The sequence below is a fragment of the Colobus angolensis genome, unplaced genomic scaffold, assembly GCF_000951035.1.
Source record: "Colobus angolensis palliatus isolate OR3802 unplaced genomic scaffold, Cang.pa_1.0 Scaffold94, whole genome shotgun sequence".
In the NCBI taxonomy this organism is placed as follows: domain Eukaryota; kingdom Metazoa; phylum Chordata; class Mammalia; order Primates; family Cercopithecidae; genus Colobus; species Colobus angolensis.
Genome location: NW_012123376.1, coordinates 2,629,624 through 2,647,923, shown reverse-complemented (window position 1 = coordinate 2,647,923; position 18,300 = coordinate 2,629,624). Strand labels below are relative to the sequence as shown.

Here is an 18,300-nt window from a genome sequence, read left to right as displayed (position 1 = left end):
AGTGTTTTGGTTTTCTGTTCCTGTGTTAGTTTGCTGAGAACAGTGAAGAAACTCTGTCTTTTAAGAGAATTTGTAAACCACATTCCATGCTTGAGGGCTGAGTATGGATCATTAGAGCTTTATAAAAGCATTTATAATTTTATGTACATACACACACACACACACACACACACACACACGAAGTCTTACTCTTTTGCCCAGGCTGGGTCTTGAACTCCTGAGCTCAGGTGATCCTCCTCCCGACCTCAGCCTCCTAAAGTGCTAGGATTACAGGTGTGAGCCACCATTCCCAGACAAGCATTTATAATTTTTGAAGTTGGCAAAGAGGCCTTTATTTTTCTTTTCTTTTTTAAGTTTATTTTACTTTAAGTTCTGTGACACAACTGCAGAATGTGTAGGCTTGTTGCATAGGTATACAAGTGCCATGGTGGTTTACCACACCTATCAGTGGGTCATCTAGGTTTTAAGCCCCACATGCATTAGCTATTTGTCCTAATGCTTTCCCTCCCCTTGCCCCCCAACTGCCAATTGGCCCCAGTGTGTGTTGTTCCCCTCCCTGTGTCCGTGTGTTCTCATTGTTCAACTCCCATTTATGAGTGAGAATATGTAGTGTTTGGTTTTCTGTTCCCGTATTAGTTTGCTGAGGATGGTGGTTTCTAGCTTCATATCCACGTCTCTGCAAAGGACATGATCTCATTCTTTTTTATGGCTGCATAGTATTCCATGGTGTATATGTACCACATTTTCGTTATCCAGTCTATCATTGATGAGCATTTGGATTGGTTCCATGCCTTTGCTATTGTAAATAGAGCTGCAATAAATATACGTGTCCATGTGTCTTTTTATAGTAGAGTGATTTATATTCCTTTCAGTATATACCCAGTAATGGGATTGCTGGGTCAAGTGATATTTCTTGTTGTAGATCCTTGAGGAATTGCTACACTGTTTTCCACAATGGCTGAACTAATTTACATTCCCACCAACAGTGTGGAAGCATTCCTGCTTTTCACCAGCATCTGTTGTTTCTTGATTTTTTAATAATCACCATTCTGACTGGTGTGAGATGGTATCATTGTGGTTTTGATTTGCATTTCTCTAATGATCAGTGATGCTGAGCTTTTTTTCATATTTGTTGGCCGCATAAATGTCTTCTTTTGAGAAGTGTCTATTCGTATCCACTATCAAGCCTTTGCCCCCCTCCCCAATACTACTCCAACAAAGATGTTTTTACCAAAGCCCCTAAGACCTTCATGTTGCCCAAATCCAGTAGTCATATTCTGTTCTTACTGTTCTTGACCTTACTAGCAGTATGTAACACAGTTGATCACGCCCTACTCCTGGGAACACATTCTTTAGCTTCCATAATGTCACACACTATAAATTTTTCTCTTCCTCATTAGCTGTGCCTACTCATTCTCTTTGTTGGTTCCTCCTCGTCTTCTTGACAACTTTTGCAGCTGCCTCCATGGCATTTCCACTTGGTTATCTATTAATAATATGCATCCTAATATGTTCAGAAGCAAATTTCTGTTCCATTCTACCTCCCAATTCTGCTCCACCTTCAGTCTCACCCAGCTCAATTAAAGACAACTCTATTCTTCCACTTGCCCAGACCAAAAACCTGAAGTCATCTTTTTTCACATTCCGTATTCTGTTCATTAGCAAATCCTTTTGGATTTACGATCTCTATCTCACGCATATTACCTTGGTTCAAGTCACCATTATCTCTTGCCTAAAAATTACTGCAGTAGCCTCTTAAGTGGTCCCCAGCTTTCTTCCTTGCCCTCTTCAGTCTCTTAGCACAGTTCTTGTTAAATGATAAGTCAAGTTGGATCACTTCTCTACTCAAATAAAAAGGCTCCCCATCATTAAACTTAGTAAAGCTTTAAATGATTACATTGGCCTGTGATACTACCTGGTCAGTATTCAGTTACCCTATCCTCATTTAGGACTTTCTTCTGGTTACTCGCATAGTCATGCTGGCCTCCTGTTCTTTTATCTGTAGGTGTGCTCCTACCGCAGGTCCGTTGTATTCACAGTTTCCACTGCTTAACCATCTACTCCTGATGATACACCTGTTCTTGTGGTCTTTTCTGACTTTGTTCTATGTTGTCTTTGCTTTGTTTTTCCTTAAAGCACTTATAATCTATCAAAATACTACATAGTCATTTACTTTGCAGTTTTTTTCCTACTACAATGTGATCTCCATGAGAGTAGGAGTTTTCATGTATCGTTCAGTCCTGGACTCCCAAGTACCAGTGCCTGGTATGCAGTAAATGCTCAGTATACATAATATTTATTGAATGAAAGAATGAATTGGTTCTACTTTTTAGAAATTAGGTGGCTGTAAATGAAAACCTATTCAAAGGTTTATAATGGATTTGATCAGGACTGAGTGTAGTGACGGATATATAGTAGTTTACTCAGTTAACCGTCTACCAGATTCATTCTGTTTCATTTTGATATGTTACCTTTTATCCTGTCAGCTACTTTGTAAACCTTAACACATTAATGGATTTAAGCAAATATTTTGCATTTTTATACTTAAATTTTTTATAATTTTTCAACCATAATTTGGATTTGGTGTTTACTTTGTGCCTAAGTTTTCATATCTAGAAACAAACAAACAGAAATCTGCTTGAGCACCAACTGTCTTCAGTCCATTTTATGCTGCTATAACAGGATACCTGAGACTGGGTAATTTATAGTGAACAGAAGTTTATTGGCTCACAGGTCTGGAGGCTGGTAAGTGCAATATCTACGTGCTGGCATCTGGCAAGAGCTTTCTCACTACATTATCACATGGCGTAAGGCAAGAAAGTGGGAGACAGAGCTGGGGGAGCCAAACTCACCCTTTTATAATGGCAGCAGTCCCACCCTCATGGCCTAATCACCATTATTAGGTCCTACCTCTTAATACTGTTAGAATGGCAGTTAAATTTCAACTTGAGTTTTGGAGGACACAAACTTTTAAACCAAGGCACCAACTATAATAAAAGGATAGGAAAGTGTAGCATTTTCAGTCAACAATGATCTCAAAAAGTTTCTACTCTTAAAATATGTAGCTTCTCCCAAGAAATTTTATTAAATAAGATTTCCACTTTGCTTATTTCATTTTTATGTCCTACTCACTAACTTTTCAGTCATCTATGATAAAGGTAAAACTACCAGTCATTGGATAGAAACAACATAATATACATGCAACCCTTCTATTTTACGCCATCTTAAATCAAAGGCATCAGATGTGGAAATGAGCAGTTTTATGTTGTGTCCAGGAAGACACTGGAGATACAGACAGTAAATTCAAACACTTTTCCTATAAATAAGCCTGTCATATAAAACAGCCTATTTTAATCCTTTGTTGTTCTAACTAGAAAAATAGATTTACTTGTATTAGCCAAAAATATTTGTACATGAAGACAGAAGGAAGAGTTCAGATTGCCTAGTTACACCTGCTGAGCTCTTCAGACAGCCATGGTTTTTTTGTTTATTTGTTTGTTTTTGTTTTTTCACTATTTATGCTTGGCAAATTTTAAGTTCTGAGGCATTAGGGATGTTTATTCAGGCTGAGACGTACTCCTCGCATTGCCAAACTCTGATTTGATACTGTTCAAATTTCAAAGGTTCCTAAAGTTTTTCTCGTGACATTTTTCTTACCACTTTTCAGATATAAATATAGATTTAGCCTATTGGTACTGTGAAATTTGTCATCTAGTAGTAGGAAAATACATTCTACCCTGTTACGAATGTTTTATAATGAGGTTTTCAAGTTTCAGTTGTGAGCTACTGTTGAATAAACTTCTGTGTATTCAATTATCTGCTGCACAAATGGCACTATATTGTGTATGAACTCTGTCTATTTTATTAGAATATTAAAACCTTTTATTTAAGTAAATGATTAAGAACTTAACTCTTTAAGTTTCTCATTTGAATGTTACAATTTAAGTAACCATATCTCTTGGTTTGTCTAAGAAAGTACTGATTTATGCCTGTTCTGGCATAATTTTTAATAGCACCCTCTTTTATTCTAAAAAGTGCCCCAGGTTGAAAAATACATTATTTGAACACTCTAGTTATAAAAGTAGGATACTCACTTTCCCTTTGCATTTCACACAGTATTAAGATTTCTTTTCTTCAGTCTTTCCTCTCAGTATGTCTCCAAAACAACATAGGGTGGATGGGAGAAATAGGTATGTGAATATGGGAGATACATAGAGTTGCTAGGAAACAACATGAAAGAATGATGAAAAACACAGTGTTGGAATCTAATGTTAACTTTATACAGGTATTTTAAGGATGATATATTCAGATTTTTGTATTTTGAAACATTTTCTTTGTTATAATTACATTTGATTATACACTTGGTTTGGACTTCAAAAACTTGAGCTTCATTAGCTTGTACATGCTGCAGATAGCTTCTATCAATTTTTCAAGTTTCTCTTTTGAAGAACATTTGAATTCCTGTAATTTGTTCCATAATTGTATTTCTGTTATATTTTCTAATGCATTTAACATTTAGAAATGAATTACTTATTAGTTATATGAAAGTTATTGTCTTACCTGTGGAAGGAATACATCTAGCGTTTTATCAAACAGTTTATTTTTTAAAGAGCATGTTACATACGGTGGGCCATAAAAGCTAATGTATAATATATTCACAATTCTTTCAAGGCTTATTTTGATTTCACATCTATTGGTGCCTTGAGGTGGTCATGTAATATAAATCTAATAGTGTCAGAATTTCTCAAGGAGAAAACATCAGTGAAGCAAAGGAAATTTTAAGAGGCAGCGTAGTATGATTCACACCACAGACTCTGGAGCCAAATTGTTTGGGTGCACATTTGGGCTCCGTAGCATACTTCTTGTGTGACTTTAAGCTAATACTTAACCTCTTTGTGTTTTAGTCTTATCATTTGTAAAATGGAGGTAATGATACAACTGCTTTGTGGGATCGTTGTGACAATTAAATGAGTTATGTAAAGTGCTTAGAACGGCTTCTGGCACATGGTAAACAGTATGCTATTGCTATTATTGTCAGTGGAAGAATACATTTAGTTTATCTCTCTCAGACTTCATATGAAACCTGTGAATTGGTAATATTAAAGGAAGTTTTTGTTATAAGGAATTTTGCTGGTTTTTGCTAAAGAATGCAGGTTATGGACTGGATATGGAAGGTGTGGTACTTGATAAGGAGATTGGGATTACACAGAAATGTTACCCACAAACACCCATGAGAGGACCTATTGGTAGAAGCCTCAGCTTCTTCTGGTCCATTCCCCAGTTCATTTCTGTTTTCTCTTTCTGAATTGCTTTACCTATTTGTCCTTCAAGGCCCAACTTACATGTCACTTTTTAAAAATGTTTCACTTTATTCACCTACCTCTCTTACTCCAGTAAAGAATAATCAACTCCTCTTTGTGGCCATAGAATTTTATTAATGCCTTAGCATAGCACTTCACATAGTACCCTCTAATCATACTTCAACATGCCTTAACATAGTACCCTCTAATCATACCTCCTTTCACAAGCCCTGATGTTAGCTTGTTCTAGGTTTTATTTCATTCCCTGTGTCTTGTTTTCATTTCTAATGTCCATTGTTGCAAGAAAGGAAATATCAGGGACTGAAGTGTCTCCATCTACCAATTGAGCATTCGTGATTCATTAGTCCTGTAAATGTGATCTACTTGTAATTCTGCTGCCAAAATAACATATAGAATAATGAGGCTATATTTGAGAAATGAACATTGAAACCTGTTTGTGGTGATTTACTGACTAAAATATTTAGATCATTTAGAAATGAAAAATATATAAATGTTTAATATAGTTTGAGAATTTTATTCTATCTATAACATTAATTTTTCATGTTTCAGTTCGAGAATAGATTATTTTTGAAGGTTGTTGCAATCAGGATGGCATCAGAAAATAACAATATGTTATTTTTTGACAGCTACTTTAGAATGTACTTCCGCTTATATAATAACCCACAAAAGTAGTTTATTTTCTTTTCAATAAAAGTTACCTGTACTCCAACATTTCTAAAGAAACTGTTTTATTTCTGGCTTATAAACTGTTTTACTGACAAATATCTAATGGTTGACATTTTTAAATTTTTAAATTTGTTGTTAATATTGATGGCAGCAGTGGCCTATCTGGAGCAACTGCTGTAAAGATGCCAGCTGCAGTGGGGCACGCGAGGCCAGGGCTGCATGCTCCACTGAGCCGGCAGGAGCCAGACACAGGCAGAAACCCAGACCCCTTCGAGTTGGAGAGGCCGGAGCCCTCCCAGGTGCGGCTGCAGCGGCCCAGCCGCAGCTGCAGACCCAGGCATTGCTTCACCCTCGTCGGCCTAGGGAGCCCTCTTCCCCCGCAGGCTCAGAAAGGCCTGTTCCCGCTACCTGGCCTCTCCCTACTCCCAGCGCCCACTGTGATTTCGGAGCAAAGTTGAGGCCAAGTCTGGGAACTGTTGCAGGTGTGCCCGCTCTTGGGGCAGTGCTGACACCCCAGCCCTCTGCCACCTCGGCCTCCTCCAGACTTTGGACACTGACAAGCACGGGAGGGAGGCCAGCCAAAGTGGGGGATGAGGGCGGCTTGGTGCAGGCCTGCAGGTGCCCTTTGGCACTCCAGCCCAGGCACCGGGTTACAGCTGGTTGATGGCGGCAGGAGGCAGGCAGGCTCCTGGACAGAAAGGGGTGGGTCCCCGGTGAAGCCCCACCTCAAGCCAGGGGTGGCCTGGAGCATGGGAGCTGCGCCACCAGTTTCACAGAACAGAGTGAGAACTTACGGTACTTTTTTCCCCCGGCCTACCCATTGTCACCTATGTACTTCCTCCCCACTGAAGCCCACAAAAACCTCGGGCTCTGGCAGACGTCTGGACGTCAAAGAGGAGCTACCAACTGTGGGTCTCCTCTCAGTCAGGAGCTGAGCAGACATTGGGATGGCCTGCCTGCAGATAGGAGCTACCCACTCTGGATCTCCTGAGAGCTGTACTGCCGCTCAATAAAGCACCTCTTTGCCTTACTCATGCTCCAGTTGTCTGTATACCTCATTCTTCCTGGATACAGGACAAGAACTTGGGACCTGCTTAATGGTGGGACTGAAAGAGCCGTAACACAAACAGGGCTGAAACACGCCCCTTACTTGCCACATTGCAACAAGACAAGAAGTGGGAAGGAGAGAAGAGCTGCAGCCCTTTGGGGAGCCCAGACCTAGGAGCTCCCTGAGCAAGGACTCTGACACCTGTTTGGGGCTCTGCAGTTCCTGGCATCTCCAGGCTTTCGGGCACTACTGCATTCCCCGGTGCCAGCAGTGGAAGCACCTTTCAGTATGCCTGTCCGGTCACAGCCTCACTGGGAACCTGGAGCCAGCGCCTGGAGCTGCCTACCCCACTACAGCCTGTGTGCCCGGCTGTGCACAGTGGTTGAACCCCGCACTCGCTCACTTGCTCACGCACCCTTTGCTGCTCTGCACTTGGCTTGCCCTCGGCAGGTATGGGATCCCGGCTAGTAGAGCTTAAGCCGAGTACAGCCTGTGAGGCCGAGTGGGTGGAACAAGCCCAGTGGGCCTGAGCATAACTTGGACAAAGGCACCACTGGCTACAAAGGTTTCCAGCTGACAAAGCGACACCCCAAGGATCCTATGACAGCATCACCATGCAAAAGACTAGATTGAGTACTGGTACAGCAAGTATAAGTACCGAGCATTTCTATCCAATATTCAGTAGATAAGTTTATTAAAACTTTATGGCTTTCACGACTCCCTACTCACATTCTATATGAATAATAAAAAATAATAATTTCCAATCCCGTTTTTCATGAGAATAGTGTGGCATGATATAAAGAGCCCTGGCTTTGGAGTAAGAAATAACTGGATTCAAATTATGGTCCTCTTAGACTGTGTGGCTTGAGGGCTAGGTACATGAGCTCTCTAAACTTCAGTTTACTCAACTATAAAGTAGGTTGTAAAATACAACATAAGGGCTTTGTAGGGATTAGGTGAGCAAAATCATTTATATTACATTCTTGTTATTTATGTTGTAACTGCTAGAGAAGGAGATTTTAAAAAAAATAGGTGACTATCTGAAAGAAACTTATTGTTGGTATTTTTCTTGATTCAAAGTTTCATATTGATTAAAAGGCAAACATTTTGATCTTTGGAAGCTCATGGCTAGCTGTGTAATCTCCCAACTAGTCATTGTTATCTTCCAGCTTCCCTTAACTGACACTAAATGTATTTTTTCTATCAATTTCAGTTCCTTCCTACTGTCCTCTCAACTGTTAAATAGATGACTTTTCCAATACCCTAGCCTCGTACTTCCTTGAGCCCTACATAAATATTGACCTTCATCTCAGCTCTACTTAATTTAGCCATACTGATTTTCATACCCTATCTTGTTAGCCACCAAAATTCTGCCACTGAAAAGTTCTGTTCTACCTCCAGATCACCATTCTCCAGTCTTCCATCTTGCTTGTACAACTATTACACTTTGACTTAATCTGTCATATCTTATCAGGACCTCTAATTCTTTGTCCCTTCTGCTTTATCCTGTCTGTCAACCTGTGTTTCCTTCCCTTTCCTTCCTATATAACTGAGACTTCAAGGTTCTTCATTTCAACGATTCTCTTGCTCATATCCCAAACCGCACTTTTATTTTGATTATCCACAATATATCATTCACTTAAAATATTTTGTGGGACATTTATTAACCTCCCAAAACCTCAGTTTTCTAGTAGATAATATATGAGTAATTACACCTATCTCATTGGCTTCTGGTAAGGAATACATAAATTACATACAAACTGCTTAGCCTGTCCTTTGACCCATGCTGAGAAGGGTGGTGTGATATCGAGATAGACCATATTTGCACCTACACTGGTGTATCCCGCTCTTCAAGACAATCAAGCCAGGCAGGTTTATATAGTGTACACTTTGGGTCCCCAACTTCTCAGATGGGTCCTTAAGATTGTCAGATAGTCCATCTTTAAGAAAGAACATGGATAAATCACACATTTGAAGTAACTGAAATGCATGTTTAAATTTTAGAAATCTCCGAGAAGCAAGGGATAATGCTGTGGCTGAAAAGGAACGAGCAGTGATGGCTGAAAAAGATGCTTTAGAAAAACATGATCAGCTCTTAGACAGGTAAGCATCATGAAAATAGAAATGTTAAAACTCGAACTATTATTGTTTCTGTTACATATTCATTTAGAAAATGTATTTTAAAGAGAATAATTTTCATTTCAATTGAGGTATAATTTATATGCTTTATTTTTTTCAATATGCAGTTATTGTATATGTTGACAATGAGGTATAGAATAGTTCAGTCACTCCAGAGAGTTTCCTTATGGCCCTTCAGGCCTTCTTAATCACTACTACTCAAGAGGCACCACTTTCTGATTTCTGTCACCATAGATTAGTTTTGCTCCTCTTAGACTAAAAATACTCTGTGTCCAGGTTCTTTCATTCCACTTCGTTGTTGTGTTAGTAGTTCATTCCTTGTTATTGCTGAGTATGAATATATTTTATTCACCTGTCAATGGTCATTTTGGTGGTTTCCAGTTTGTTACTATCATGCATAAAGCTGCCATATAGATTTTTGAAAGTGTGTTTTTATTTATCTTGGCTAAATACCTAGGAGTGGCATTGTTAATCATCGGGTAGATGAATGTTTTACTTTTTAAAAACCTGCCAATGGTAACACCAAAGTGATTGTACCATTGTATAATCCCTAGGTTTTTTTGTTTGTTTTTTCAGAATCTGTATGTTCTAAAGTATGTGTGTTTGAAGGAGAGTATCAGAGAGAATGATATATCTTTAATTTACCAATAGAACATGATATTTATTTTTAGTAGCCTTGTTAAAAGTAAAATAACTGATGGGCATTATGGTAAATATCATTACTTCATTAAACATTCTACACTTTCAATTGTTTGACTATATAGAGCGTAAACAGTGGCTACCTTATTTTTTTAACTTTTCATTTTGAAATCATTTCAGAAAAGTTGCTAAAATGGTGTGAAAGTTTCTGCATACCCTTCACATACTAATAAACTTTTGAAATTAAGTTCAATGGGTCTTTTAGTTGTTGAATGAAGACCAGATTAATTTGAGATATAAGCAATATGTAAAACTAAAATTTGAGGCGAGTCTTCATATAACTAACCTGTTGTAAAAATCTTTTAGAATGGCTCAAATTGTGATACTTCTGAATTCACATCAACTTTATAAACTTGGCCTATGGAAGAATTTTAATAAATGTTATATTGAAGAAGTCGTTCCTATAATGTGGAAGTATGTCTTACTCTCAACATCATGGTGTCGGGCTAGACACAGTGACTCATGCCTGTAATCCCAGCACTTTTGGAAGGCTGAGGTGGGTGGATAACTTGAGGCTAGGAGTTTGAGACCAGGTTGGGCAACATGGTGAAACCCCATCTCTACGAAAAATGCAAAAATTAGCAGTGCGTGGTGGTGCATTCCTGTGATCCCAGCTACTCAGGAGGCCGAGGCATGAGACTCACTTGAACCCAGGAGGCAGAGATTGCTGTGAGCGGAGGTCATGCCACTGCACTCCAGCTTGGGCAACAGAGTGAGACTCTGTGTCAAAAAAATTTTTTTTAGTTTATCTAAAAAAAAGTAAAGGTCATAGTGTAAAAGATCATGGTATATAAATCAACTCCTTTCATTAGAGTTCCTATAAAGCCTTCATGTTTTATATTTCATTATGTGTAACCCTTCCACTTACAAAACTATGTGTTGTCCCTTAAAGATTCATTTGACTTTGTGTTGATGTCAGTTTTTAATGTGTAGTTTTAGGAGTGTATATTTTTAGGGATGGCTCTAGAATCAGATTTATGGGCAAACTAATAAGGTTTAAAAGAAAGCATAAGATATTACCTAGTAAATCAGAACTTATATTCTTCACTTAATAGCTACTGTATGTTTTGTAAAGTTGGAGAGAATAGTAAATCTGACCATAAAATTGACCAATTTATATTTATCATAAGCTCTTTTATGTCCTACACTCTTAACCTAAATCCTTCTTATCCTACTTGTCCATACATTTGCAGCTGATATTCACCTGAAGGCCATGCGATACTCTAATACCTAAAAGTATCCGTTAAATAATAGAGGATTCAATTATTTAATGTTTGTAAAGCACTTAGAACAGTGCCTTCCTATGATAACTACTATTATCATAGAATAATTTGTCCAATTTAGTTTTGTTGTGAAACTTTATTAAATTTTGTTCTTCACAAGTTGATATCTTTCTAATGAATTTTCCACTAAAATTTTAGATAAACTGGAAGACCTCATTTTCAAACTGCCAGATAAGAGGAAACTTATTTATTCATAATTCTTTGAAGTCATAGTAAAGCCTTGCTTATTCTGAGCCTAATTTTCAGCCAACCTTAAATATTTATGATAGTTTTAAAATCGAGACAAGGAAAAAAAGTGTTTGTAGATACCACTAAAAATAACCCTTGAGCAGCAAATAGAGCTAATGCTCAGGACTGTAAAGGACTTCACAGAACCAGAGACTTATGGATAAATGAGTGAATGAATGAGAATAGTATCTGGGAATGTAAAACTCAAAATAAGCTTAGGCTTTAACAAAATGCTTAAAATAGCTAAAGTTACTTACCTGTTTTTTAAGATATAATATCAATAAATGAAGGGAAAAGTATCCCTGCTTAGGATCATAATGTTGATAAATGACATTTTTAAAAGTAGAATTCTAGATGTATCATCAATTTAATTATTTCTTAATATATAAATTAAGTGCAATTCATGCCAAAATTTTCAAATGACTTTGTGAAACTTGACAGAGCAACACTAAAAATTCTTTTTCACAATTATCATGGCTATTCTTGTACATGTATTCTTCCACATAAATATTTATAACTATATTTTTTACATTATGCCTTTTCTTCATCTGAAGTTAAATTTTGGGGTAGTGTACATAGAGAACTAATTTTATTTTTCATGAAAATGTCAGTTTCCTTAAGTTAAACTATGCATTTAATGTAAGCCAAATAGAACCCAAAAATATTTTTTTAAAAACCAGACAAATAAGTTTTGTGGCTTATATGGAAAAATTAAGTAAATGCATTTCTAGATAAGAACAATGAATTGTGACAGGTCACTAGGGTAGCCAACTAGAGGAAAAAGAAAATTGAGATCCATACCTCATAACTTATACCGAGATAAGTTTCATATGGATCAGAGATTTAAATGTAAAACCATTAAAAACCTAAGATGCCATAGGGGAATATTTTTATAATCTTTAATTACAAAAGGCCTTTGCAACTTAGGAGTTATAGAAGTAATAAATTGATAAACTTGATTTCCTACAAATGGAAAATATTGGTATGGCGTTACTGCCATAAGGAAAGTCAAAAAACAAATGCAAATGCAATCTTGGAAAAAATATTTGCAATATCTGTCACAGTCATGTCATTAAATTCATATTAAAACTATCCCTATTTTCAGCTGGGCATGGTCCTCATGCCTGTAATCCCAGCACTTTGGGAGGCCGAGGCAGTTGAATCACCTGAGGTCAGGAGTTCAAAACCAGCCTGGCCAATATGGCAAAACCCTGTCTGTACTAAAAATGCAACATATTAGCCGGGCATGGTGGCACATGCCTGTAATCCCAGCTACTTGGGAGGTTGAGGCAGGAGAATTGCTTGAACATGGGAGGCGGAGGTTGCAGTGAGCTGAGATTGCACCATTGCACTCCAGCCTGGGCAACAAGAGTGAAACTCTGTCTCAGAGAAAAAAAAAAAAAGCCTGTTTTCCACTAAAAACCAAAAGGTTGATAATACACTGTATTTGCGTGGATATGGAAAAACAAGCAATCTTAACATTGTTAGTGGGATTTTAAATTGGTACAACTAATATGGAGAGTAATTCAATAATACCTATCAAAAGTACAAATGCACATAGCTCTGTGTGTGTGTGTGTGTATGTAATGTATGTATGTGAGACGGAGTCTCACTCTGTTGCCCAGTCTGGAGTGCAGTGGCACAGTCTCTGCTCACTGCAGCCTCTGCCTCCCTGTTTCAAGCGATTCTCGTGCTTCAGCCCCGAGTAGCTGGGATTACAGGCACGTGCCACCACACCCGGCTAATTTATGTATTTTTAGTAAAGATGGAGTTTTGCCATGTTGCCCAGTCTGGTCTCAAATTCATGACCTCAAGTGATCTGCCTGCCTCAGCCTCCCAAAATGCTGGGATTACAGGCTTGAGCCACTACACCCAGCCACACATTGCTCTTGATCAAGAAATTTTATTTCTAGTACGTTATCCTGCAGGTATACTTGCTAGGTTCAAAATACTATATATACCACCTTATTTACTGTAGCATAGTTGACATTTAGGCAGTAGTTAAAAGAATTGTAATTCATGAAAACACTTACAGAATACAACAATGTAGTTGTACAAAAGGAAGTAAGTGGCTGTATCAGGACCAGGAAAAATCTATTAACATTTATTGCTTCTGGAGAAGGAAATTGGGTGTTGGGTGGTTGGTGGACAGATAAAGATTTTATACCTCATAAATATGTATCCTCCTTTGTACCTCATACATATTGAAACTTACAATGTGTTTTTTTCTTTTTTGTGTGTTTTTAATTAAATTTAAACAAAGAGTGATTATTAAGAATTCTTACATACAAGTTTCAAATGATAGTTACTGAGAAACTAAAGAAATTACGTTTTTAATACTCCTGGTGAACAATGGGAATGAATAAAGGGAGTCAACAAATGCCATCTTGTTTTCATAAAAGGGAAGAAGATAGTAGATTCTTGCAACTCTTAATGAACATATTGGTAGATTACATTACATGTCATATTTTGATAAATTATACTCTGATGTAATAATTTGATGCAATCTTATATAAACTTTAAGCAAATCACTTGACTTTTTTATAACTATAATGGATGTAAATACTTTGATGAACCTTTGTTTTTTCCATCTTCAGATAGGTGTGATGATTCTAACCATTTAGGATTGCTTTGAGCCTTAGATACAATATATTTTAAGTGTACGTCATAGATTATGGTCAGTAAGCAGCCATGCTTGCAGTGGTTTTTAAGATTGCTATTGAAAGAAGCAAGTATCACCAAGAGTTGGGATGGGTTCTCTAAGAATAAATCAAAGAAGACTACATTTCAATTTTTAAGAGATATAGTGCAGCGGTAAAGCATGGAAATGAGTTAGATAGGAAACAAGGGATTTGATAAGACTTTCCATGACATCCTTTTAAACAATATGGGGAAAATACGGGGACAGTTCAAGGCCAGGTAAATGGATTAGTAACTGTTGAAGGGCTTTATCCAAATGTTGTTAGAGAATCATTAATTAAGAAGTGGATATATGATGCTCATCTGTAATATCCTGCAGTACTATATTTCTGCATTTTTGTCAGTGATTTCAGGAAAAATTGAAACTACGTTTAACAAAGTTGATATAAAACAGAGAAGAATAACAAATTAATTGAATAATGAAGTAAGGATCTAATCTTTTCAGGGAGAATTAATGAACTGAATGAATTTTAATAGGAATAGATGTAAGATCATGCAGTTGGGTCCAGAAAACCTATGGTTTATAGGTTTTATAGGCTTAGATGTGAAATGTGAAAATGACCTGGAAGGTTTCAATATGGAGATACTATCCTACAGTAATAGAAGTTATATGTAGAATGTGATCTGTAATTACCTTACCTATAGAATTATGCTGATACCTGGGCACCCAAGCTTTAAACTAAAAGGTTTTCAGAGGAATATGGCCATAACTGCTAAAAGATTCAAAAGTGCCCTATTAGTGATAGGCTATAACTACCTACAAATATTTTAAGCGTTCACATATGAAAGAGCTAGATTTCTTACTTGGCAAGACCTAAAGTAGTAGAATAGGGATCACTGGATGATCACTGCAAGAAAGTGTAAAGATAGTAGGACTTTTCAGAATGCCTTAGCATCTAACACATTCTCTATTAGTAGTATTCAGGCATAAGCCAAATTCAGTAGAAATGTGCTTGTAAAGATGGAAGCATCAAGTGGGCAGCTTGATGAGTTTAAAGCCCCCTTTCATCCTGATGTGACAACCATGTAAAAGAGTTGATACGCTCATTAAGTTACCATGCAAAAGAAATGGTGAACCCAAGCTCATTATGAGAATATTATTTAAAAGATTTCTGTAGTTCTCTTTCCTCATGTTTTTTTAGGGGTGTGTGTGTGTGTGTGTGTGTGTGTCAGCAGAGAATCTACTGAAGTTATTTTGAGTATAGAGTGCCTATGTTGCCTATGTGTTTAAACTCATATATTTTGGGAATATCGTATATATTTTGTATATAGTGAAACTTAAGGAAAAATATTGTTTTATTTTTCAGAGGTTAAATTTTTAATATTCAAATATGTGATGCTGGCTTCCTTTGTCACTTCCTATGTTTTAATCTTTATGTGGAATGTGATTACCCTGAATCATGCTTAAGTAAAGCCTCTGGCATGCCTATACATAATGTGCTAGTCAGGTATAATTAGCCTCACCTTTTTCATTTATGTTAGAAGTTTTTATTATCAAATGCCACATTTTTATGGTTAAACAACCTGTGTTATTATAAAGAGAAATGTATGGAAACGGCGTGCCATTTTTCAAATGAATTGAAAATGGCTTTTTACTCAAAGACTTTACTTTTTCTACAAAGGAAAGTACTTTTCTCAGGCAAATAAAAGATCCATGTATGTCCCAATTCAGGCTGAACAATTTGATAAGTAACAAATACCCAGTTTTCGTGAACATGAACAGTTATTACGTCATGTTCTGTTGCTTTGAATCCCTGCATGCACTCCTAAGATGGTTTCTGCCAAAAAGTGGAAATTTTAAAATTCAGTGTTTGTAGTAGAATAAATTGAATACACTGTTACATTTGTGGGCTACTACATAGAATCCTATGTTTGGATCTAAAATGTAAGGTTGCAATTCAAAATTAATTTTAATAGTAAACTTTTTTCAGTTATTGTTTGTTTTATATAAAAAAATATGTTCTATGCAAGGTACAGTGGCTCACACCTGTAATCCAGGCACTTTGGGAGGCCAAGGTGAGAGGATCACTTGAGCCCAGGAGTTTCAGACCAGCCTGGGCAACATAGTGAAACCTCATCTCTACAAAAAATGTAATAATTATTATATGTAAGATATATATTATGTATTTTAAAGTAATTTTCATTGTAAGTATTTTTAAATGAATATTGTTTGAAATTATGTTTTCAATCCCAATTCTCTGGTAATGGTAGGAGTTTTGTCCTTGTTTTATACTGGTACAAGGCCAAAGCAAGAAGGCATGCAAAATGAGATGAGCAGAGTAAGTGATTTGTATGTCATATTGGTCTAGTTTAAAGTTTGATAAAGAAACCAGCTGTCCTAAATTTCCATTCAGTGGTTTTTTTTTTTGTATTTCTATATACTTTGATCTTTATATTTTAATCTGCTACCAGGCTAGAGTGCAGTGGCATGATCTCGGCTCACTGCAGCCTCCACCTCCCAGGGTTCAAGCAGTTCGCATGCTTCAGCCTACTGAGTAGCTGGGACTACAGGTGTGTGCCACCACACCCAGCTAATTTTTGTATTTTTGGTAGGTATGGGGGTTTCGCCATATTGGTCAGGCTGGTCTCAAACTCCTGTCTTCAAGTGATCAGAAAAAAATGCAGCAATCGTTGAAGCCAAAAATATGGCAATAGAATAAGATGGCAAAAACTGATGAGAGAAACTATATATGAAAATGATGTACAGAAATAAAAAGGAATGAAAGAGAAATAGTATTTAGGGTCAGGGAAGTTCTGGAAAACCATGTTGGTAATTTGAGGCTGGATGTTTATAAAACAGAAAAAAAAATAAAGTGATGAAAACAGAGAAAAAGTAATTGACATGGAGGACAGACAGTATATATTCACCTTCAGTGTGCCAAGGGAAGAATACAACAAAATGGAACAGGAAAGAAAAAAAAACATTTAGAGATACAATAGAAGAAAACATTTTCTGAAATAAGAATCTGCAATTTAGAAGAATTCATCACATTCTGGGTAGTGGGAAGAGGATGGGAAACAGCAATGTCGTAAATCTAAGTGAAGTTACAGAACATGAATGTTAAAGGAATAGAATTAGAAGTATCTGGGCAGAATAAGTAAGTCAGAATAAGTAAGTCATTTACTAAGGAAAAAATAAGTCTAAGCTGCGTGCAGTGGCGTACCTATACACCCAGGTACTCAGGAGGCTGAGGCGAGAGAATCGCTAAAGTCCAGGAGTTGAGGACCAGCCTAGGCAACATAGTGGGATGCCTATCTCAAATAAACAAATTAATTAACTTATTTGAGCTCAACGTTTTCTTCCGTAATAATGCTTTATTCATTTAGCAATATTTATTAACCACCAAGCACCATTTTCAGGCACTGTGATTAAGGGTTTAACAAGATGAAAGGCTCTCTGTGTTAATGGAACTTGTATTTCTGTGATGTAAATCAGAAAATATACAAATAACAAAATAAATAATTTTTAGAGAGTAGCAATTATTTGAAATATATGAAATAGGGTATGATTCAGGGAGGTGTGCAGTCTGAAAGATGAGAAGGAACCAGTCATGTGAGGTCCCATGAAACATATTACATATGGCCTTCCTGAAAAACCTATTGGAAATTGTAACTTCACTGAAGAAAGAAAAGAGTCAAAGAACTCATGGATTGAGATGTCAAGGTAAAGAAGAACTGGCAGTGAACATTTAGTGTAAAATGTAATCTTAATGACCTTTATCATTTTGGTTACAAAACATTGTAATCATAATTGTTAACAAGAAATTATAACATAAAAATAATAGTAGAGGCAAAATAGCAGAAACTTGCAACTAAAATTAGGGAACTGATGGTAAGAGAAATAGTGTCTGTACATATTACATATATAATGTTCTCAAATTTCATGAAATAATAGTTTTATGAAGAAATGTATGTTTTAACATATCACTTAAAACTATAAATGGAACAGACTGTATATTTTGCATAGTACCAGAGGAGGGGGAAAACAAATCAATCACAGGCTGTGTAACAAAGGACAGATAGCAAAGCAAACACCAAAGAAGTAAAAAAACAGAGACCATAAATTAAGATGGAAGAAGGCTAAACACATCTTTTTTTTTTTTTTTTTTGAGACGGAGTCTTGCTCTGTCGCCCTGGCTGGAGTGCAGTGGCTGGATCTCAGCTCACTGCAAGCTCCGCCTCCCAGGTTTACGCCATTCTCCTGCCTCAGCCTCCC

At 36.9% G+C, this 18,300-nt stretch overlaps 1 protein-coding gene across 1 annotated transcript in view; it reads left to right on the top strand.

Moving 5' to 3' along the window:
* Nucleotides 1–18,300, top strand: part of PIBF1 (progesterone immunomodulatory binding factor 1) — a 266,063-nt gene that overhangs the window by 70,301 nt on the left and 177,462 nt on the right. The window contains exon 10 of the mRNA XM_011932158.1: nucleotides 9,040–9,138. Coding sequence (XP_011787548.1) covers nucleotides 9,040–9,138 — 99 coding nt within the window. The remainder of the gene's footprint in view (nucleotides 1–9,039; nucleotides 9,139–18,300) is intronic.